Below are 23352 nucleotides of genomic sequence, written 5' to 3'. Positions count from 1 at the left end.
GTGGGAAGAAACCGGAGCACCCGGAGGAAACCCAAACGGACATGGGAAGAATGTGCAAACTCCACACAGTCACCCAAGGCCAGAATTGAACCTGGGTTCCTGGTGTTGTGAGGCAGCAGTGCTAACCAATGTGCCACCATGATAAAATGAACTCGCTGGCCAGTTTAAAATTCATGGTCCTTCTAGTTTCTTAGCCACTAGCTTACCTGTTTATTCATTTTAAAGGAAATTTCCATTGCTAATTTTTCAAATGTGCTTTGCGTTCTAGTGCAGTACCTGATTGGGTAGCAAGATTTGAATTTTTTTGTGTATGCACAAAGTCTGTGACAAAGAACTGCATTGATCATTTTCCAACGCCTGCTTTGTGAACAGAACTGTGGTGTCAGGTTTCCGATTAATAGTCATTTTCTCTCTTTCAATCCACTCAGCCACCTGGTTTGTTTTCCTCAAGAGGCTGCTTCAAGTACAGGCATGCTCTGTGCAATAACTGACCCTGACCTTCCTAATGGAGGCTGTTAACAGTTGAGAGAGGATACTAAACAGTTACAAAGAATCATGAGTAACTAAATAAATTCCCACTTTTAAAAACTGTTTTTCTGCTTGTGATTTTGGAGAGTCAGTAAATGTTACTGGGCTCGGTTAGTACACGGAGCAGAATCTCAGTGGTGTGTTAGAGCTTTGGCTTTCTCCCAGCACCTTATCATTCCATGCCCCTGTGCGTGCCATGTATGGCCTTGTGTACACAAGGTTCCAAGTTGCTCCCTCATTGTTATCTGCCGCAAGGTAGAAAGCTCTACATTGGCAGACCAATGCCTTCGGATTAAAACTACTTGGCCAAGTTTATATACAAGTTAATTATATGTGGAGCCACAGTAAGATACTCAACCTGGTGAAGTCATCTAAAAAGCAATCAACCCATAAGTTAATAATTGTAATAATCATGGTTGGGTATATTTACCTTACAATTAGATAAGTATAAGAAAATTTAAGTGAAGCCATCTTTTGTAGATCTTTCCAACGCAATGCTATATGATGGTGGAAATTTCTAGTCTGCCCTTGCAGTTTGGACGCTTTTCTTTGGAGTCTATTTCTCCAATACTTAGAGTTCAATCAGAGAATCAAAGATTATAAACACTTTGTATGAACTATTTTATGACATGCTGATGAGCACTTGGTTTCTGAAGTCCTGTTAAAGCCTTTGCCATTTCCTGACCAATTTCCAGAGAGATTGATCTAGCCCTGCCATCAGTCAGTTCACCCTGACCATCAGTGCTTATTGATGAGGAAGGACATTATAACTTGCTGTTACCCAGCTGGGTCCCAAATTTGACGACCTACGAAACGACCAGTAGCAACTCAGTGTCATGGAAGTTTTTGAAAATGAATGCAATGTTTACTATACCTTTTCAGTTGCCTAAATTGGTACTGTCCATCTTTTGTCCAAATTTAATACCTGCATCATAGCAAACTGTTGCATTTACTATTTTGGGTCCGATTCCAGGTCCACAAAAGCCGATAACATACTTCCAGTACTGGCCTGTACAGAATGTCTCAATACCTTTGCAGATGTGTTTACTCCAACTGCTCATCGCTCTGCATTTTTTGCACTCCTACAACGATGACAGCATCTATTTGCGCTTAGATAGTACTGGCAGCCCTCTGTCTTGTGAGACAATGCTTTGTGCTGTGGTGGTCAGCTCTGTGTTAAGCATGGCCTGGAGTGGTTCAGAAGCTGCACTATGGCATGGCAGTCTCTGCCACATTGCTGCAGAGAAAGGCAGTGGGCTGAGAAGGTGCATGATTTGCTGCCTGCATTTTCTCTGAACCCTCATCCTGGCCAGCATAGCTCCTCTTCTCTGCTCACCTCTTCCAATGTCCTTTCAAATCGTCAGCCTCCAGAGGTCACGGCATCATCAACTCTCTCCCAGTTGTCAGTATCAATGTTTGCCATCTTGTATGTCGCTTGTCGGTGCCCAGGGGCGGCACAGTGGTTAGCACTGCTGCCTCAGCGCCAGGGACCCGGGTTCAATTCCTGGCTTGGGTCACTGTCTGTGTGGATTTGCACATTCTCCCCATGTCTGCGTGGGTTTGCTCCGGTCTCCTCCACAGTCTGAAAGACGTGCAGGTTAGGTGCATTGACCCGAACAAGCGCCAGACTGTGGTGACAAGGGGATTTTCACAGTAACTTCATTGCAGTGTTAATGTAAGCCTACTTGGAACTAATAATAAATCGACTAAACTTGTCGCGAAGGTAAATGCATTCTGGAAGTCGTGACCCTGTAGCCAATTCACCAGACAGATATTTAAGCTATTTATTTACATTTTGTGTAGAGTCTTTAACATAAAATACCCATAGCTCTTCACAGAAGCCTCTAATTGTTGAATCCCCCTACAGTACAAACTGCAGACTCAACAGCAAGGCAGTTTGATGCATTAGTATGGAAATTTTCAATTTGCAACAAATTCTTTAAAACAAGCATCATGTTTTGTGTTTACACTTTGTTTTCTCTTTGAAATTCTATATTTAAGGTAAGCAAAATATTTTGACATTTAATGAGTCAATTCTTTTTAATTTTAGTGCTGAATAATCACTTGGAGAATGTTGCATTCACTCTCAAAGATTTTCATCTGAAATTTAGCTTTCGTAAAGCTGAATTTAATTCTTGGAACATGAGTGAAAAATTCAAAACAAAATTATTTATATTGAAGAAACTTGGCTGATAATCGTCTGGTTAATGCTCATTTGAAAAATTACTACCAAATTGTATATTAAATGGATCAGGGAGTTATGTGAATGAATAATAATAGCCGACTATCTGAAATTTGGTAATCTAAAGAACAAGTTTTGGAATCTTTAGTGAGTCTGCTACCTGGCGCAGTCTTCATATTTTGTGAATAGTTAATGTTCTACCTCGGGTGACTGTGTGGAGTTTGCACGTTCTCCCCGTGTCTGCGTGGGTTTCCTCCGGGTGCTCCAGTTTCCTCCCACAGTCCAAAGATGTGTGGGTCTGGTGCATTGGCCATGCTAAATTGCCCCTTAGTGTCCCATGATGTGTAGGTTAGAGGAATTAGCGGGGTAAATGTGTGGGGTTATGATTGTTGTCGGTGCAGGCTCGATGGGCTGAATGGCCTCCTTCTGCACTTGTAGGGTTTCTAAGGTTCTATCTAACTTGGCTGCTGATTTTGAATCATGGAATGATACAGCACAGAATGTGACCATTCTACTCATGGTGCCCATGTTAGCTCTTTGAAAGAGCTATCCACTTTCTTTCTCCCGCCATTTTCCCATAGATTTGTAAGCTTCACCCTTTTGGGTATTTGTCCAGTTCCCCTTTAGAAGTTGCTATTGAATCTGCTTTGAGCCAGTATATTGCGGATTATAATGAGCTGTGTAATATTTTTTCCCTCATGTTCCTCTGGCTCTTTTGCCAATTACCTTAAGTCTCTGTTTTCTGGTTACCAACCTTTTGCCCAGTAGAAAATTTCTCCTCGTTTACTCCATTGAAACCCTTCATAATTTTGAATACCTCTAACATCTCCTCTAACCTCTGTTTGAAGGCAACAACTTTTGTCTTTTTATGTAGCTAAATCCTTTCATCCCCTTTCAATCCTTTTATTCCAGTTTAATCTCCTTCGTACACTCACTAAGACCTTCTTAGGTCCATAATACTCCGGTTGGACCTTATCTGTGTTTTGTAAAAGCTTAATGTAAGAAATGCAAACAATGTGCTGGAAAGCCTCAACAGGTCAGGCAGCATCAGCGGAGAAGGAAGCAGTGTTAATGTTTTGAGTCCAATACGACTTCTTCAGAACTGTTAGCGTAGTTATATTTGTATCCCATGTCTCCATGAAACAAAGGATCCAGTATGCATTTTTATAACGGACCTTTTAACTGTCCAGCTGCCTTCAAGACTTCTGTACATATATTTCCAGATCTCCCAGTTCCTGTACCCCCTTATAATGGCGTTAAGTAGTTTATATCTCTTCATTCTTCTTAACACTGCTGCCTCACAGCGCCAGGGACCCAGGTTCGATTCCCAGCTCAGTCAGTGTCTGTGTGGAGTTTGCACATTTTCCCCATGTCTGCATGGGTTTCCTCCGGGTGCTCCGGTTTCCTCCACAGTCCGAAAGACGTGCTGGTTAGGTGCACTAGCCATGCTAAATTCTCAGTGTACCCTAACAGGTGCTGGAGTGTGGCGACTAGGGGATTTTCACAGTAACTTCAATGTAGCGTTAAAGTAACCCTACCTGTGACGCAAATAAATAAACTTTAAACTTAAAAACTTTAAACCAAACAAAATAGTTTTCCATTTCTCTGCATTCAATTTCATTTGCCTGTTTTGCTAACCTGTACATGTTCATAGAATCCCTACAGTGCAGAAGGAGGCCATTCAGCCCATCAAGTCTGCACTGACCGCAATCCCATCCAGGACTTATCCCCATTATGCCATGAATTTATCCTAGCTAGTCCCCCTATACTAAGGGACAATTTAGCATGGCCAATCCACCTAACCTGCACATCTTTGGACTTCTCAAGTTAGTTACGATCCTCGCTCACTTTTCCTCAGCATCCAGGCTCAGCTATAGTGTGGATGTCTCCAATTCTGAGTCAGGTTAGCATTGTGCTGGTCATCCCCATTACACACTTGCATTGGGGTTACTACTCAATCAAGGCTGACTGTCTTCAGTTGAGGCTGAACCTACACCAACCATACAGCAATGCTTTGTCTTCAAAAATATTTATTTTCTCCAAAGCTGAAATATCAGAACTCCTCTACCTGCCCTTGATGTAAAATTAATGGAAGTAAAATTGACAAATGCGGCACTTACGGTTTTATTTTTAGAAATCACAAGTACAGCCAGTAAGTTAGTCTGAGGAATCATCGGATGTTCTTTCATCGGAGTGACGGAGGAGATTTGCAAATGCAATGACAGCAAGATAAGGTTAAGCAAATTGTCGAAGCAGAAATGGATTATCCTTATCTCCGTTTTCTCTCTATTTCCTAGGATCCCTTATTGCTGGATGGCAGAGTGACTCTTGAACAGGTTAAAGCTGGAACAGTTGTGGCAAAGCAAGGTGACCAGGTAAGGACACTGCATTTGGCTGAGCTCTTGTATGTACCCTCCGGTTCTACATGCAAAGAGGCTTGATTTGATTGCAGGATTGGCAAATGCAGACATCCCCAATTTGACGCGATGCATCAGGTGTTGTCAGGACCATAATTATTGCCCATTGCTGGCAATGGGGGACCTGCTGCATTGCCTGAAATGATGGCGTTCCCACAGAGTGAGAGTTAGGGAATCCCAGGATACTGACCAATGTTTGCTCTAAACTTTCTCTTTATTGGGTGTGTTATGAACTCCTCAGTGCTACCTTTTTCTCCATGGGCAGTTTATATTTTGAAAACTCCTGGTTTACTTATGCTCACATTATGAAAATTATACCTAATGCACTGATGGAGTTGTGAGCGGTCTATTTCAACGTTGGATTGCAGATTGCTGCGTATCACTGAGAGCAGGTTGCTGACTCGCGATATAATCTGTGTGGCACAAGGTGAGGGTGTTCCCTGGATTTTGTTGCTCTTCCCCTCAGTGGCAGAGGTCTCAGGGGAGCGGTGCGGCTGTGTAGAAGTTAGCTCTGACGAAGTAATCTCTGACGAAGGGTTATCCAGACTCGAAACGTTGGTTTCCTTCTCTCTCCCCAGATGCTGTCAGACCTGCTGAGATTTCCCAGCGTTTTCTGTTTTTGCTGTTTGTGTTGAAGTTGGGTTTGGTGAATTACAGGAGGGCAACCTGTAGATCATCCAACCTGTGTGGCCACAGTGCCCCACTGGTGAAGTGGGTAACGTTGAGTCCAAAACTCTGCTTCACGTGCCCAGACTCTCTCCAAATCTCATCCATCCATACCTCCAGTACTTGCTGACCCACACTGGCCATTAGTTCGTTAAGCAACTCCTCGATTTTAAATTTCTCATCTTTGTCTTTCACCCTTCCACGGCCTCTCCCTCCTTGTCTCTAATCTCCAGTTAAGCAACTGTTGCAACTACACTCATCTCATTCTGGCTTCTTGAGCAACCCCAATTTTAATTGCTCCACCTTTGCCTTCAGCTGCCCGGGCCCTAGGCTCTGGAATTCCCGCCCTAAATCCTTCCACCCTTCTAACTTTCTTTTCCCTATCAAGCCACTCTTTAAAACTCAACCCATTTGTGTGGTTTGTTGTGCTTTGTTTTTTTTTTGCCCCTATATATTTAGCTATGTTAAAGGTGCTATACGAATACAAGTTGTTGTTGTTTGCCTCCTTACTAGAACATAGAACATAGAACAGTACAGCACAGAACAGGCCCTTCGGCCCACGATGTTGTGCCGAGCTTTATCTGAAACCAAGATCAAGCTATCCCACTCCCTATCATCCTGGTGTGCTCCATGTGCCTATCCAATAACCGCTTAAATGTTTCTAAAGTGTCTGACTCCACTATCACTGCAGGCAGTCCATTCCACACCCCAACCACTCTCTGCGTAAAGAACCTACCTCTGATATCCGTCCTGTATCTCCCACCACGAACCCTATAGTTATGCCCCCTTGTAATAGCTCCATCCACCCGAAGAAATAGTCTTTGAACGTTCACTCTATCTATCCCCTTCATCATTTTATACACCTCTATCAAGTCTCCCCTCAGCCTCCTCCGCTCCAGAGAGAACAGCCCTAGCTCCCTCAACCTTTCCTCATATGACCTACCCTCCAAACCAGGCAGCATCCTGGTAAATCTCCTCTGCACTCTTTCCAGCACTTCCACATCCTTCTTATAGTGAGGTGACCAGAACTGCACACAATATTCCAAATGTGGTCTCACCAAGGTCCTGTACAGTTGCAGCATAACCCCACGGCTCTTAAACTCCAACCCCCTGTTAATAAAAGCTAACACACTATAGGCCTTCTTCACAGCTCTATCCACTTGAGTGGCAACCTTTAGAGATCTGTGGATATGGACCCCAAGATCTCTCTGTTCCTCCACAGTCTTCAGAACCCTACCTTTGACCCTGTAATCCACATTTAAATTTGTCCTACCAAAATGAATCACCTCACATTTATCAGGGTTAAACTCCATTTGCCATTTTTCAGCCCAGCTTTGCATCCTATCTATGTCTCTTTGCAGCCTACAACAGCCCTCCACCTCATCCACTACTCCATCAATCTTGGTGTCATCAGCAAATTTACTGATCCACCCTTCAGCCCCCTCCTCTAAGTCATTAATAAAAATCACAAAGAGCAGAGGACCAAGCACTGATCCCTGCGGCACACCGCTAGCAACCTGCCTCCAATCCGAAAATTTTCCATCGACCACCACCCTCTGTCTTCGGGCAGACAGCCAGTTACCTATCCAATCGGCCAACTTTCCCTCTATCCCACACCTCCTCACTTTCATCATAAGCCGACCATGGGGGACCTTATCAAACGCCTTACTAAAATCCATGTATATGACATCAACTGCCCTACCTTCATCAACACACTTAGTTACCTCCTCAAAAAATTCAATCAAATTTGTGAGGCACGACTTGCCCTTCACGAATCCGTGCTGACTATCTCGGATTAATCCGCATCTTTCTAAATGGTCGTAAATCCCATCCCTAAGGACCCTTTCCATCAATTTACCAACCACCGAAGTAAGACTAACCGGTCTATAATTACCAGGGTCATTTCTATTCCCTTTCTTAAACAGAGGAACAACATTCGCCATTCTCCAGTCCTCTGGCACCATCCCCGTGGACAGCGAGGACCCAAAGATCAACGCCAAAGGCTCTGCAATCTCATCCCTTGCCTCCCAAAGAATCCTAGGATACATTTCATCAGGCCCAGGGGACTTATCGACCTTCAGTTTATTCAAAACTGCCAAGACATCCTCCCTCCGAACATCTATTTCCTCCAGCCTATTAGCCTGTAACACCTTCTCTTCCTCAAAAACATGGCCCCTCTCGTTGGTGAACACTGAAGAAAAGTATTCATTCATCACCTCGCCTATCTCTACTGACTCCATACACAAGTTCCCACCACTGTCCTTGACCGGCCCTAACCTCACCCTGGTCATTCTTTTATTCCTCACATAAGAGTAAAAAGCCTTGGGGTTTTCCTTGATCCGACCCGCCAAGGACTTCTCATGTCCCCTCCTAGCTCTCCTAAGCCCCTTTTTCAGCTCATTCCTTGCTAACTTGTAACCCTCAATCGAGCCATCTGAACCTTGTTTCCTCATCCCTACATAAGCTTCCCTCTTCCTTTTCACAAGACATTCCACCTCTTTTGTGAACCATGGTTCCCTCACTCGGCCATTTCCTCCCTGCCTGACAGGAACATACCTATCAAGGACATCCAGTATTTGTTCCTTGAAAAAGTTACTCATGAAACGAGTTGAGAATTTTATCAAACGCTTCCGGATAAGGCACAATAAGTGGAAAAATTGACCAGAATTTATTTATTCTTGAAATTTAACATAAAGATAGGAGCAGACTGTCCCACCAGTCAACCTGCTCTGTCACTCAACACGAATAGCGCTGATCTTTGGTGTCAGTCCACTTTCCCACCCTCTCCCCATTTTCCCCGATTCTCAGACCAAAAGTCTGTTCATCTCCGCCTCGTCAATGGTCAACATTGGAGTATCCACAACCCCCGAGGGTAGAGAATTGCAAGAATTTACAACCATCTTACTGCAGAGTTTCTCATCTCAGTCGTAAATGATGAGTCCCATACCTGAGATTGTGTCCCTATGTCATAGATTCCACATCTTTTTAACTGGTGCCTAACGCTCTCTCCACTCACATTGTCTGTACCTTTAAGACTTGATTACCTGTAAAGACTCACATTCCACCCATTATCTTGTAAATTGAGTTTGTGTCTTTATATGCCCTGTTTGTGAACACGAGTCCTCACTCACCTGAAGAAGGGGCTTGGGGCTCCGAAAGCTTGTGGCTTTTGCTACCAAATAAACCTGTTGGACTTTAACCTGGTGTTGTTAGACTTACTGTATATTCCACAGCCAGAGGAAACAACCCCTCGGTGTCTACTGTCAAGTCTCTTAAGAATCTTGTCTGTTTCAATGGGAACCACGTCTTATTCTTCTAAACTCCTCTCATCTCAGGACAGTGCTCTCAGCCCAGGACCCAAACTAGTCAAATTTTGCTATACCATCATTAACACAAGTACATCCTTCCTTAAATATGGAAACCAAAATTGTGCACAGTTCTCCAGGTGAAGGTCTCACCAAAACCCTGTACAATTGTAGCAAGACCTCCTTATTTTTGTCGTCCTTGTAATAAAGTTCAACGTGCCATTTGCCTTCTCAATTGCTGTACCTGCAGTTCCTTTTTTGAGTACATCCAAATCCCTCTGAACAACAATACTTACAATTTTCTTACCTTCCAAAACAAAATGCTGCCTCACTACTTCTTACTACCCAAGTGAATTTCTAGACAACACTTTTTTAAAAAAAAGCTGATGGTACAGTCTGGGAGTGGACGGGCCGGACCCTCGCTGGTGCATGTAAAGGGCAGCTGGCATCTGAATGACAGGAATGTGTGAATGGGACAGGAGTGCCGCAATCAAACATTGTTTAAAATACCTTTCATGCTCAGAGGCGGATATATAACCTGGGATGTGATTTATCTGTGTTTTGCTCGTTTGAATTTCATGGTGACTTTGAAATGCGCTGAATACAGATTTCCCGGTTTTATAAATTCAGAGGCCATTGACAGGAATGGAATTGTGGGCCAGTTGAAAATCTGTATGTTGCAGGAACGCAGCATCACCCATAAAGTGCGGGGCAATCTGCTCAGGCTGACTTGTAATTCTAGCTGGAATGACGGTGTTGATTATTTAACAGAAATGTGCGTGCTGGGGCCTTGTGCCTGTAATAGAATTGTTGAAAGTGTTTGTTTATTTGTAATTTTGTCACCCTCAAATTGAGGGATGTTGTTCCTTCACTGGCGGACTGTGGAATTCCGCTCTCCAGTACAGATTCAACCTTCCTGGATTCTGCCGTACTGCCTGAGCTTGGGAAATTGATACGCAGGCAATTGTTTTATTTCCCACGCCAGCCAGTCGATAGTCCCTCTGAATGAGATAGACCAATCTTTTGGCAGATGAAGGGTAGTCGATAGGGAATTAATGTCCATTATGGCCGAGTATTATACGGTGCTGTTAAACTCACGACATGAGAATCTTCCCACTATCAGATGGAGGAGGCTCTAAACTGGAATTAAAGTTCACCCAGAGATTAAAGCCGAGGGGCAGTTTATAAATGGATTTTTTCTCAGCAATTCAGAGAGACTTCTTGCGTTGATCAACCTCACTCTATCCACCCCTCCCTCTCCTCCCTCTGCACCCTTCTCCCTCTGCCCCCTCTCCTCCTCTGCCCCCCTCTCCTCCCTCTACCCCCTCCTCCCTCTGCCCCCCCTCTCTCCTCCCTCTGCCCCCCCTCTCTCCTCCCTCTGCCCCCCCTCTCTCCTCCCTCTGCCCCCTCTCTCCTCCCCTCTGCCCCCCCTCTCTCCTCCCTCTGCCCCCCCTCTCTCCTCCCTCTGCCCCCCTCTCTCCTCCCTCTGCCCCCCCTCTCTCCTCCCTCTGCCCCCCCTCTCTCCTCCCTCTGCCCCCCCTCTCTCCTCCCTCTGCCCCCCCTCTCTCCTCCCTCTGCCCCCCCTCTCTCCTCCCTCTGCCCCCCCTCTCTCCTCCCTCTGCCCCCCCTCTCTCCTCCCTCTGCCCCCCCTCTCTCCTCCCTCTGCCCCCCCTCTCTCCTCCCTCTGCCCCCCTCTCTCCTCCCTCTGCCCCCCTCTCTCCTCCCTCTGCCCCCCCTCTCTCCTCCCTCTGCCCCCCCTCTCCTCCTCCTCTGCCCCCCCTCTCTCCTCCCTCTGCCCCCCCTCTCTCCTCCCTCTGCCCCCCCTCTCTCCTCCCTCTGCCCCCCCTCTCTCCTCCCTCTGCCCCCCCTCTCTCCTCCCTCTGCCCCCCCTCTCTCCTCCCCTCTGCCCCCCCTCTCTCTCCCTCTGCCCCCCCTCTCTCCTCCCTCTGCCCCCCCTCTCTCCTCCCTCTGCCCCCCTCTCTCCTCCCTCTGCCCCCCCTCTCTCCTCCCTCTGCCCCCCCTCTCTCCTCCCTCTGCCCCCCCTCTCTCCTCCCTCTGCCCCCCCTCCTCTCCTCCCTCTGGCCCCCCTCTCTCCTCCCTCTGGCCCCCCTCTCTCCTCCCTCTGGCCCCCCTCCCTCCTCCCTCTGGCCCCCCTCCCTCCTCCCTCTGGCCCCCCTCCCTCCCTCCCTCTGGCCCCCCTCCCTCCTCCCTCTGGCCCCCCTCCCTCCTCCCTCTGGCCCCCCTCCCTCCTCCCTCTGGCCCCCCTCCCTCCCTCTGGCCCCTCCCTCCTCCCTCTGGCCCCCCTCCCTCCTCCCTCTGGCCCCCCTCCCTCCTCCCTCCTCCCTCTGCCCCCCCTCCCTCCTCCCTCCTCCCTCTGCCCCCCCTCTCTCCTCCCTCTGCCCCCCCTCTCTCCTCCCTCTGCCCCCCCTCTCTCCTCCCTCTGCCCCCCCTCTCTCCTCCCTCTGCCCCCCCTCTCTCCTCCCTCTGCCCCCCCTCTCTCCTCCCTCTGCCCCCCCTCTCTCCTCCCTCTGCCCCCCCTCTCTCCTCCCTCTGCCCCCCCTCTCTCCTCCCTCTGCCCCCCTCTCTCCTCCCTCTGCCCCCCCTCTCTCCTCCCTCTGCCCCTCCTCTCTCCTCCCTCTGCCCCCCCTCTCTCCTCCCTCTGCCCCCCCTCTCTCCTCCCTCTGCCCCCCCTCTCTCCTCCCTCTGCCCCCCCTCTCTCCTCCCTCTGCCCCCCCTCTCTCCTCCCTCTGCCCCCCCTCTCTCCTCCCTCTGCCCCCCCTCTCTCCTCCCTCTGCCCCCCCTCTCTCCTCCCTCTGCCCCCCCTCTCTCCTCCCTCTGCCCCCCCTCTCTCCTCCCTCTGCCCCCCCTCTCTCCTCCCTCTGCCCCCCTCTCTCCTCCCTCTGCCCCCCCTCTCTCCTCCCTCTGCCCCCCCTCTCTCCTCCCTCTGCCCCCCCTCTCTCCTCCCTCTGCCCCCCCTCTCTCCTCCCTCTGCCCCCCCTCTCTCCTCCCTCTGTCCCCCTCTCTCCTCCCTCTGCCCCCCTCTCTCCACCCTCTGCCCCCCTCTCTCCTCCCTCTGCCCCCCTCTCTCCTCCCTCTGCCCCCCTCTCTCCTCCCTCTGCCCCCCTCTCTCCTCCCTCTGCCCCCCTCTCTCCTCCCTCTGCCCCCCTCTCTCCTCCCTCTGACCCCCTCTCTCCTCCCTCTGACCCCCTCTCTCCTCCCTCTGACCCCCTCTCTCCTCCCTCTGACCCCCCCTCTCCTCCCTCTGACCCCCCCCTCTCCTCCCTCTGACCCCCCCCCTCTCCTCCCTCTGACCCCCCCCCCTCTCCTCCCTCTGACCCCCCCCCCCTCTCCTCCCTCTGGCCCCCCCCCCTCTCCTCCCTCTGGCCCCCCCCCCTCTCCTCCCTCTGGCCCCCCCCTCTCCTCCCTCTGGCCCCCCCCTCTCCTCCCTCTGGCCCCCCCCTCTCCTCCCTCTGGCCCCCCCCTCTCCTCCCTCTGCCCCCCCCCCTCTCCTCCCTCTGTCCCCCCCCCCTCTCCTCCCTCTGCCCCCCCCCCCCTCTCCTCCCTCTGGCCCCCCCCTCTCCTCCCTCTGGCCCCCCCCTCTCCTCCCTCTGGCCCCCCCCTCTCCTCCCTCTGGCCCCCCCCTCTCCTCCCTCTGGCCCCCCCCTCTCCTCCCTCTGGCCCCCCCCTCTCCTCCCTCTGGCCCCCCCCTCTCCTCCCTCTGGCCCCCCTCTCTCCTCCCTCTGGCCCCCCTCCCTCCTCCCTCTGGCCCCCCTCCCTCCTCCCTCTGGCCCCCCTCCCTCCTCCCTCTGGCCCCCCTCCCTCCTCCCTCTGGCCCCCCTCCCTCCTCCCTCTGGCCCCCCTCCCTCCTCCCTCTGGCCCCCCTCCCTCCTCCCTCTGCCCCCCCCTCTCCTCCCTCTGGCCCCCCCTCTCCTCCCTCTGGCCCCCCTCTCTCCTCCCTCTGGCCCCCCTCCCTCCTCCCTCTGGCCCCCCTCCCTCCTCCCTCTGGCCCTCCTCCCTCTGGCCCCCCTCCCTCCTCCCTCTGGCCCCCCTCCCTCCTCCCTCTGGCCCTCCTCCCTCTGCCCCCCCTCTCTCCTCCCTCTGGCCCCCCTCCCTCCTCCCTCTGCCCCCCCCCCCTCTCTCTCCATCTTGTATCCTCTGCGCGCATCCCCCATCTTGACTCACCCCCACCCCCACTCTGTAAATGAAACTGATGGGAATTGGGAAATGTATCACAGCACAGGCTACACATCTATCCTGACCACTGTGATATTGTGTGCGGAATGACTCACTCTCCGCTTGCTTCAGGGTATTTATGAAATATAATTCTGGGATATTTGGATTGGGCAACAATCATTAACTGTTTCTGTATATTACACAGAATTAATGCTGCTGGCAGCTGATGCACAAGTTCCACGCAGTCAGTGACAGCACTGACACGAGCTTGTGGGCTGCGCCAAGCACAGTGGCTCGACGGACAATATTCATGGGGTCTTCGTGGCCACCAAGCTTGCTGAGGTTTGGTTCAGTGTCTGTGGGACAGCAGCAGCACCACACGACGCAGGAGCAGATAAAAGTGACAGCTGTGAGAGTGAGGCTTGTGTCACTGAATACAGCTTGTTACCAGAAACAGTTTATTGTATAATATACATTACTGGAGCAATAATTTAACAAAATAAATATACACGTGCTTTTCTTTTCAACTCATCTATAAATATGTATTGTGCAAATTTTAAATGGCAATTTTGCAGTAAGAAATGTATAAAAATGTATTTCCAGTAATAATTGGAAGTGTATCATTTTTATGAAGTGGCTTGGAGCAGTATTAGTAAGACCATATAAAATAGGAACAGCAGCAGACTGTTTGCGCCTCGAACCTGTTCCACCATTCAATGGGATTATGGCTGATCTGACATTCCTCGTGCCCACCTTCTTGCCCTTTCCCCATAACCTGGATTCCTTTACTGATCAAGAATCTATCTCAGCCTTAAATATACACAAGGACTCTACCCCCACAGCTCTCTGTGGCAAGGAATTCCAACAACTCTCAACCATCAAAGAGAAGAAATTCCTCCTCGTCTCAATCTTAAATTGGCACCCCTGTATTCTGAGACTATGCCCTCTGGTCTTAGACTTTCCCCTGAGGGGAAACATCCTCTCAGCATTTACCCTGTCAAGCCCCTTAAGAATCCCATATGTTTCAATGAGATCACCTCTCATTCTTGCAAATTCCAATGAGTAGAGTCCCAACTTGTTTAACCTTCCCTCATAAGGCAATCCGTCCATACCAGGGATCATCCTAGTGAACCTTCTCTGAACTGTCTCCAATGAAATAATATCTTTCCTTAAATAAGGGGACCAAAGTGAAGAGGAAGAAGGAGACTTATGATAAGATGAGGCGTGAAGGCTCAGTTAGGGCACTTTAGAGTTACAAGTTAGCCAGGAAGGACCTAAAGAAAGAGTTAAGAAGAGCCAGGAGGGGACATGAGAAGTCTTTGGCAGGTAGGATCAAGGAAAACCCTGAAGCTTTCTATAGGTATGTCAGGAGTAAAAGAATGACTAGGTTCAGATTAGGGCCAGTCAAGGACAGTAGTGGGAAGTTGTGCATGGAGTCTGAAGAGGTAGGAGAGGCACTAAATGAATATTTTTCATCGGTATTCACACTGGAGAGGGACAGTGTTGTCGAGGGGAGCACTGAGATGCAGGCTGTTGGACTGGATGGGATTGATGTTCATAAGGAGGAGGTGTTAGCAATTCTGGAAAGGGTAAAAAATAGATGAGTCCCCTGGGCCGGATGGGATTTATCCTCGGATTCTCTGGGAGGCGAGAGAGGAGATTGCAGAGCCTTTGGCTTTGATCTTTGTGTCGTCATTGTCTACAGGAACAGTGCCAGAAGACTGGAGGATAGCAAATGTTATCCCCTTGTTCAAGAAGGGGAGTAGGGACAACCCCGGTAATTATAGACCGGTGAGCCTTACTTCTGTTGTGGGCAAAGTATTGGAAAGGATTATAAGAGATAGGATTTATAATCACCTAGAAAGGAATAATTTGATTAGGGATAGTCAGCACGGTTTTGTGAAGGGTAGGTTGTGCCTCACAAACCTTATTGAGTTCTTTGAGAAGGTGACCAAAGAAGTGGGTGAGGGTAAAGCGGTTGATTTGGTGTATATGGATTTCAGCAAAGCGTTTGATAAGGTTCCCCATGGTAAGCTTTTGCAGAAAATACGGACACATGGGATTGAGGGTGATTTAGTGGTTTGGATCAGGAATTGGCTAGCTGTAAGAAAACAGTTGGTTGATGGGAAATATTCATCCTGGAGTTCAGTTACTAGTGGTGTACCGCAAGGATCTGTTTTGGGGCCACTGCTATTTGTCATTTTTATAAATGACCTGGATGAGGGCGTGGAAGGATGGATTAGTAAATTTGCGGATGACACTAAAGTCGGTGGAGTTGTAGACAGTGCGGAGGGAAGTGGCAGGTTACAGAGGGACATAGATAAGCTGCAGAGCTGGGCTGAGAGGTGGCAAACAGGAATACAGAGTACTGGGCTAATGGTAAGATACTTGGTAGTGTGGATGAACAGAGGGATCTGGGTGTCCATGTGCATAGATCCCTGAAAGTTGGCACCCAGGTTGATAGGGTTGTTAAGAAGGCGTACAATGTGTTAGCTTTTATTGGTAGAGGGATTGAGTTTCGGAGCCAGGAGGTCATGCTGCAACTGTACAAAACTCTGGTGCGGCCGCATTTGGAGTATTGCGTACAGTTCTGGTCGCCGCATTATAGGAAGGATGTGGAAGTGTTGGAAAGGGTGCAGAGGAGATTTACCAGGATGTTGCCTGGTATGGTGGGAAAATCGTATGAGGAAAGGCTGAGGGGCTTGAGGTTGTTTTTGTTAGAGAGAAGAAGGTTAAGAGGTGACTTAATAGAGGCATACAAGATGATCAGAGGATTAGATAGGGTGGATAGTGAGAGCCTTTTTCCTCGGATGGTGATGGCTAGCACGAGGGGACATAGCTTTAAATTGAGGGGTGAGAGAAATAGGACAGATGTTAGAGGTAGGTTCTTTACTCAGAGAGTAGTAAGGGCGTGGAATGCCCTGCCTGCAGCAGTAGTGGACTCGTCAACATTAAGAGCATTCAAATGGTTATTGGATAAACATATGGATGATATTGGAATACTGTAGATTAGAGGGGCTTTAGATTGGTTCCACTGGTCGGCGCAACATTGAGGGCCGAAGGGCCTGTACTGCGCTGTAGTGTTCTATGTTCTAAAGCTGCTCATAGTACTCCAGATGTGGTCTCACCAGTAACTTGTACAGTTGCAGCAAGACTTCCCTACTTTTAAACTCCAACCCCCTTGAAATAAGGGCCAATATTCCAATAGTCTTCCTGATTACCTGCTGTTAGATAATACTGTTCTTTTGTTTCCCCTTCCAAAATGAACAACTTCACATTTTCCCACATTATACGCCATTTGTCAACTTTTTGCCACTCACTTAACCTATCAATATCTCTTTGTAAACTGTATCTCTCTCACAGCTTGCCTTTCCACCTATTTTTGTGTCATCTGCAAATTTGGCTATAATACATTCGCTTCCTCCCACCAGGTCATTAATATATATTGTAAACAGTTGCAGTCCCAGCACTGATCCTTGTGGAACCCCACTGGTTACAAGTTGCCAACCTGTCTCTGTCTCTGTATGTGGATGCATGGAGACAATACATTGATTGACTGCTCTAAGAGTCGCTTGAGTTTGAATGTGCCTTCAACAACAGCAAAACCAGGCTGCAACCTGTTGGACTGACAGGGCAACATGACTGATGTTTGATAGCTCATTGAGTGGGTGTTATGGACAGAAGGAGGAATTAATTTAAACAACCCAAAGTTCTCCTCTGACTACCCATCTGTAAATAGAAAGGTGTCTCTGATTTTGACATCCCCTTTTATCAGTGGTGTGGTATTTTCCCCAACCCATCAGTTTGAAGTGATCTAATTCTCCATTAATAACCCCACAGCAAATTTGAGATAAGATAAAATAAGAGGATTGGTTTATTTTACACCGACAAAATGCGGTGAAGGGATTTTGCAACGAGCACCCCTTTTGCACTCGTGCAATAAAAGAGGGATAAGGGGAAGAAAGGGGTGCAGGGCAAGACTATGAAAAAAATAAGAGTTATGGTTTCACCTGAGTTCAGAGTTCAAAATCAAGAAGTCCAAAGGTGTATTCTTTCAGAGATTAGCAAGCTGAAGTTGTTGCAGGATGAACTGTCTTTCCAGAAGTGATGACTTCCCCGATGGGAAAAGTCACGCGGAGATGAGTGAGTTTTGTAGGCACCGATACAGGAGTTTCGATGTTCCAGTACTATACAGTGTAGATAAGGGCCGGGCAATTTACCTGGGCAGAGTTCTTTCTACTGCTACCTGTTGGGTGGTAAAATGGGAGAGGCTGTCTGGGTTCAGTTCCACATGACAATATTACAGGTTCTAGCAGCTGGAAGAGGCGGTGTGACATACCTCTCAATTCTCATTATTGGATAAAGGATGTATTTTCCCAGGTCTAGCATCTGGAACTTTTTAATAGAGGAATCAGGGTCCCTTTTGTCCTTGCAGACATATTATCTCCACGGTCAGCGTTCTGCCTTAGAAATGTAAAGGGCGTTGGTAAATTTCTTTGGAATTTGATTTTCTGCAGCTAGAATCATAGAATCTAGAGTGCAGAAGGAGGCCATTTGGCCCATCGAGCCTGCACTGACAACTATCCTAGCCAGGTCCTGTCCTATCCCCGTAACTCCACATATTTACCCCTGGCATTAAGGGGCAATTTAGCATGGCCAATGCACCTAACCAGCACATCTTTGGAGTGTGGGAGGAAACCGGAGCACCCGGAGGAAACCCACGCAGACACGGGGAGAATGTGCAAACTCCACAGACAGCGACCCGAGGCCGGAATTGAACCTGCGTCCCTCGTGCTGAGAGGCAGCAGTGCTAACCACTGTGCCACCGTGCCGCTCCGGGCATTAGCATTAGTAGCTCTTTAAAGATAACAAGGTTCTTACTGGTTTTCTGAAGGATAGCAATTCCTCTTGTATGAGTTACGGCTAGTCAGGTATTCAGGGTAAAGCCTTAGTCCATTTAAAAAAAAACATTTTATAAAGTAACCAGGTTTACACAGATATATATATATATATTTTCCTTTCTATCTTCTGGACCGAACAATGGCAACTACTAGAAACTCCTATGAGGAAACTAAGATCTGTGGTTGGCACTCCAATTTGGATAGTAAATGTCCCTTCTCTACACTTCCAAAAGGACTGCATTCCTTGGTATTGGCAGTTGTCTGTAAAGCTTGCCTTGGAGAAATGTTGTATGACTTCTGCAGTCCTCCACATAAAAAACTTTAGGATTTGCTCTCCGGGTTGGTGGTGACTTTTCATTTATCAAATAATGTGTTCAAGAAGTCTCCAATCTAATCTTTTCTCCTCTTCGAGCAGCACATTAGGGAAGAGTTTAATTTTATGTGGGAAGATGATTTCCTCGGCTCGATCATTGATGTCTGTAGTTTCTGCTCTTTAGTCCCTAAAGTCTGGAATTCCCCCTCAAGCTCTCTTTGCCTCTCAATTTGTTCTCTCTCCTTAAAAACTCTTCTTAAATCCTACTTCTTTGACCCAGCTTTTGATCTCTTAATCTGTCCTGCCTTTGTTCTGTTAATTGTGTGCTATATAAATGCAACTTGTTTTGGTTCTTTGTGCACTTTCAGTGTGTTTGTGGGATTTTGGTCAGATCTGCTCTTAATTTATGCATATTTAAGACAGATAAGTTTGACCTTAACCTGCCCAGTTAATTCTTAGGTAAACTCAAAATTAAACAGGCAGCTTATTCTGTTGTGCCTGTCAAAGTACTTGTGGTGTCATATTGGGTCGTGGATAGGCGCAACTTGAGTATTCTTGAGGGGGTAAGTGACCACAAAAATGTCCTGGAGTCTATGAATCCCCAATCTAAAGTAAAGGATCACCCTCCCTTAAGCTACTGAGTGAGCTTCCAGCTCTGCAGCATGGTCTTGTCTGAAAACCCAGGGCTTAAGAAGGAAGTTGGTGTCTTCTGACCTATCCTGTATATAGTTTACCCTCGAGGGATGTGGCAGCTGAGGTCCCTGAAACCACCATGTGATTGCACTTCGGTTATCAGCTTATGAGGAGACTTACACTTCATTGGAAATCTCGAGAGGTCTATCTGCTTTCTAACCACTGTAACAATGTGTGGAACCGTTAGAAACATTCGGAGCAAGTTGATTTATGACATCTGGGCAAGTAGCGACCATCATCATCTAAACTGAACAGCCAAAATACGGCTAGCTAGCCAAGTTAGCAAATTTGCCCCTCGTTGCACCTTTCGTTCAAGACATTCAAATCATGCACATTCTATAAGACCCAGTGATACTCTGCAGACTGCCGCAGTAACACTCAAATCCAAAAGGGCGGCATTGTGTCACAATGGTTAGCACTGCGCCAGGGACCCGGGTTCAATTCCGGCCTTGAGTCACTGTCTGTGTGGAATTTGCACATTCTCCCCGTGTCTGCGTGGGTTTCCTCTGGGTGCTCCAGTTTCCTCCCACACTCTAAAGATGTGCGGGTTAGGTGGATTGGCTGTGATAAATTGCCCCCTTAATATCAGGGGGACTAGCAGGGTGAATAGATGGGGTTCAGGAGATAGGGGCTGGGTGGGATTGTGGTCGGTGCAGACTCAATGGGCTGAATGGCCTCCTCCTGCACTGTAGGGATTCTATGTTATACAACATGTCTTGGTAAACAGGTGCCATTGTTTTTAGCTTTGAGTTTTAATCTTCTGGTTTGCAATATCCTTTTTAAATTATTGGCAGCTAGCTCTTTCATATTGTATCACCCATTGCTAATTTGTGTTGGTATTTTGCAGACTGATAATTAGCAGTGATCATCTGAATGTACTTTTACGCTCTTGCTGGCACAAGAGGGTTGCCCATCATGAGCGTCAGTGCTCCGCTCTTGCACCACTCAGTTGCCTAAAAAGCTGGCAGGTTGCCACTCTTCCCTCTATCCTGAAGAATGGTGCTTGGTGCAGAGGGGAACCGTGAGGGAGTCTGATTTTGTGTTAGTGAAAATGGAGGGTTGCTCTGTCTAGAGAAAGGGTTTATTGACGGCACTTTTCTTCATTCTCAGGATGTGAGTATTCACTTTGTGCTCTCGGGGCTGCTGCATGTTTACCAGCGGATGATTGACAGGGAAGAGGAGAACTGTCTGTTTGTCGCTCATCCGGGGGAGATAGTGGGGCAGCTGGCTGTGCTGACGGGCGAGCCACTCATTTTCAGCATCAAGGCCCAGAGGGACTGCACCTTCCTGTGTATCTCCAAATGCAACTTCTATGAGTGAGTTCCACAGGCTTCTCAACCTTGTGCTCGTGCTGCTGTCTTCAATTAGGAAAGAATTGAACCCTTTCTGCTTTGATAAAACTTCGTGTATTGAGGGATAGCTTTTGAGTCTCGAGGATACTGACCAATTCTAGAGTTAGAGTTCAGTTTCCCCCTTTACAGAGTGAGTGTTACTATCGAAACCATAACCTGCACCTGTAAGGAATTTACAAATCAGGAATCCAGAGGTTCAAGACCTCAATGAAAGTGGGATTGAAAAGAATGAGAGTCTGGCAGAAAGGTGTAACTACTGTTGACAAGTTTAAATAGGTTATTTCCCCTGATAAATGTAAAAAGTATTGCTATTATAGAATATATCAATAAAAACACAATATATGACTTTGGAGGAGGCGATGGCCTAGTGATATTATCGCTAGGCTATTAATCCAGAAACTCAGCTAATGTTCTGGGAACCTGGGTTCAAATCCCGCCACAGCAGATGGTGGAATTTGAATTCAATAAAAAAAAATCTGGAATTAAGAATCTACTGATGACCATGAAACCATTGTCGATTGTCGGAAAAACCCATCTGGTTCACTAATGTCCTTTAGGGAAGGAAATCTGTTGTCCTTACCTGGTCTGGCCTACATGTGACTCCAGAGCCACAGCAATGTGGTTGACTCTCAACTGCCCTCGGGCAACTAGGGATGGGTAATAAATGCTGGCCGGCCAGCCTGTGACGCCCATGTCCCATGAATGAATAAAAAAAAATAAGGCTGAAATCATCTGAGTATTCTGCTTCAATTATTCCCTCCTAACCACATCCCCGTGTGCAGCATCATGAGAGCCCAATTCAAAATATTAACATTTATATGGTATATAGACAGCTGAGAAACATGTTTTTTGTATGATGCCCATGTTATATTCTCCCATTCACCCATTGTTTCCCTGGGATACCAATAAATGACACTTCCTTGTGACTTTCCCAGATTTATTTGTCACTTGACTGTCACATTGTGACTCAGCGCTGATTTATCCTGTCCCCACAGGATGCCATTTGTTGTCAGTGACACGGATTTCTAGTAACAAAGTAAAGTTCAAATATTTTTTTAAAAATCGTAAATTACATTTTTGTGCAAGTTTTTATTTGGAGGCCTCAGACTCTGGCCATAATGTTGGGTGTTTTCAGTTGCATACAGATTGTGTAATCTGAACATATGCGCTGTCCAATTTAATCAGAGATGTTCCGTGATCTGAACTGCTGGAATATCTTGTTGTCTTTTAGCAGTCTCTGCTCAGCTAGCTTTTCAAATAGAGAGCGAGAGATAGAAGTCGAAAGCCATTTGCAAATGTTATATAAACATGTAAGATTCTGATTTGATTTATTATTGTCACGTATTAACATACAGTGAAAAGTATTGTTTCTTGTGCGCTGTACAGACAAAGCATACCATTCATAGAGAAGGAAAGGAGAGGGTGCAGATTGTAGTGTTATAGTCATAATAGGGTGTAGAAAAAGATCAACTTAGTGCACGGTACGTCCATTCAACAGTCTGATGGCAGCAGGGAAGAAGCTTTTTTTGAATTGGTTGGTACGTGATCTCAGATGTTTGTATCTTTTTTCCGACGGAAGAAGGTGGAAGAGAGAATGTCCTTAATTATGCTGGCTGCTTTTCCGAGGCAGCAGGAAGTGTAGACAGAGACAATGGATGGAGGCTGGTTTGAGTGATGGATTGGGCTACATTCATGACCTTTTGTAGTTTCTTTCAGTCTTGGGCAGAGCAGGAGCCCATACCAAGCTGTGATACAACAAAAAAAATGCTTGCTATGGTGCACCTGTAAAAGTTGGATAGGTGGAAGCTGAAAGGATGTTTCCCCGTGTGGGTGAGACTAGAACTAGGGGATACAGTTTTAAAAATAAGGTGTCACACCTATTTAAGATAGAGGTGAGGGGAACTATTGTCTGAATCCTTGGAACTCTCTTCCCCAGAAAGGTGTGGAAGAAGGTCATTGAATCATAAGGCAGATGTAGATATATTCTTGACTAACGAAGGAGTCCAAGAATATTGAGGGTAGGCGGAATGTGGTGTTGAGGCCACAGTCCGATTAGCCATGATATTATTAAATGGCAGAGCAGGCTTAAAGGGGCCAGATGGCTTACTCCTGCTCCAGTGTAGAAGTAATGAAGTAGCACTATAAAGAAATTTCAGCCACATTACCATACAATGCGATGCCATCTTTCATGCTTAGATGAGTAGGCAGACAGAATTTTAATTTAATTTATTATCCAAAGCGCACTCATGTCTATAACAATACTGCACATTCTCTCAACTCCACTAAAATGTCAACAACTAATTGCTTATATATGGTGTCTACAACTTCGAAAAATCTCCCAAATTGCTTCACTAAACTAGATAAGGTAGGATTAATAGACAAAAAGTTTGGCCAAAGAGTTTGTTTTTAAAAAGGAATCTCGAGAGTAATAGAAGCTTTAGCTGGGGAGTTCCTGAGAGTGGAACCTGGGTGGTGGATGCTTTGGTTATGATTGCTTAGGTCAAGTTCAGGACTGAGGTTTGAACTCTGGACCTTTCAATCCAACGGCTATCAAATGAGCCGAATTGACGCTGTTATTGATGTGGTTAGGTGGATTGGCCATGCTAAATTGTCCCTCAGTGTCCAAAGGTATATAGGTTAGGTGGTTTAGCCATGGTAAATACGGAGGGCACAGGGTAGGGTGGAGGGGCGAGCCTGGGTGTGATGCTCTTTCAGAGAGTCTGCGCAGACTTGATGGACTGAATGGCCTTTTCTGCACTTGATGGACTGAATGGCCTTTTCTGCATGATTCTATGGTCACTCCTGTTTATCAGAGTTATGGC

At 47.3% G+C, this 23352-nt stretch overlaps 1 protein-coding gene across 1 annotated transcript in view; it reads left to right on the top strand.

Moving 5' to 3' along the window:
* pnpla7b (patatin-like phospholipase domain containing 7b) overlaps nucleotides 1-23352 on the top strand; it is a 320408-nt gene that overhangs the window by 70263 nt on the left and 226793 nt on the right. Inside the window, exons 15-16 of the mRNA XM_078226670.1 lie at nucleotides 5008-5085; nucleotides 20289-20494. Of these exons, the coding sequence (XP_078082796.1) occupies nucleotides 5008-5085; nucleotides 20289-20494 (284 nt within the window). The remainder of the gene's footprint in view (nucleotides 1-5007; nucleotides 5086-20288; nucleotides 20495-23352) is intronic.

This window comes from Mustelus asterias, chromosome 13 (assembly GCF_964213995.1).
Source record: "Mustelus asterias chromosome 13, sMusAst1.hap1.1, whole genome shotgun sequence".
NCBI classification, from domain to species: Eukaryota; Metazoa; Chordata; class Chondrichthyes; order Carcharhiniformes; family Triakidae; genus Mustelus; species Mustelus asterias.
This window is presented reverse-complemented; position numbering and strand designations above follow the sequence as displayed.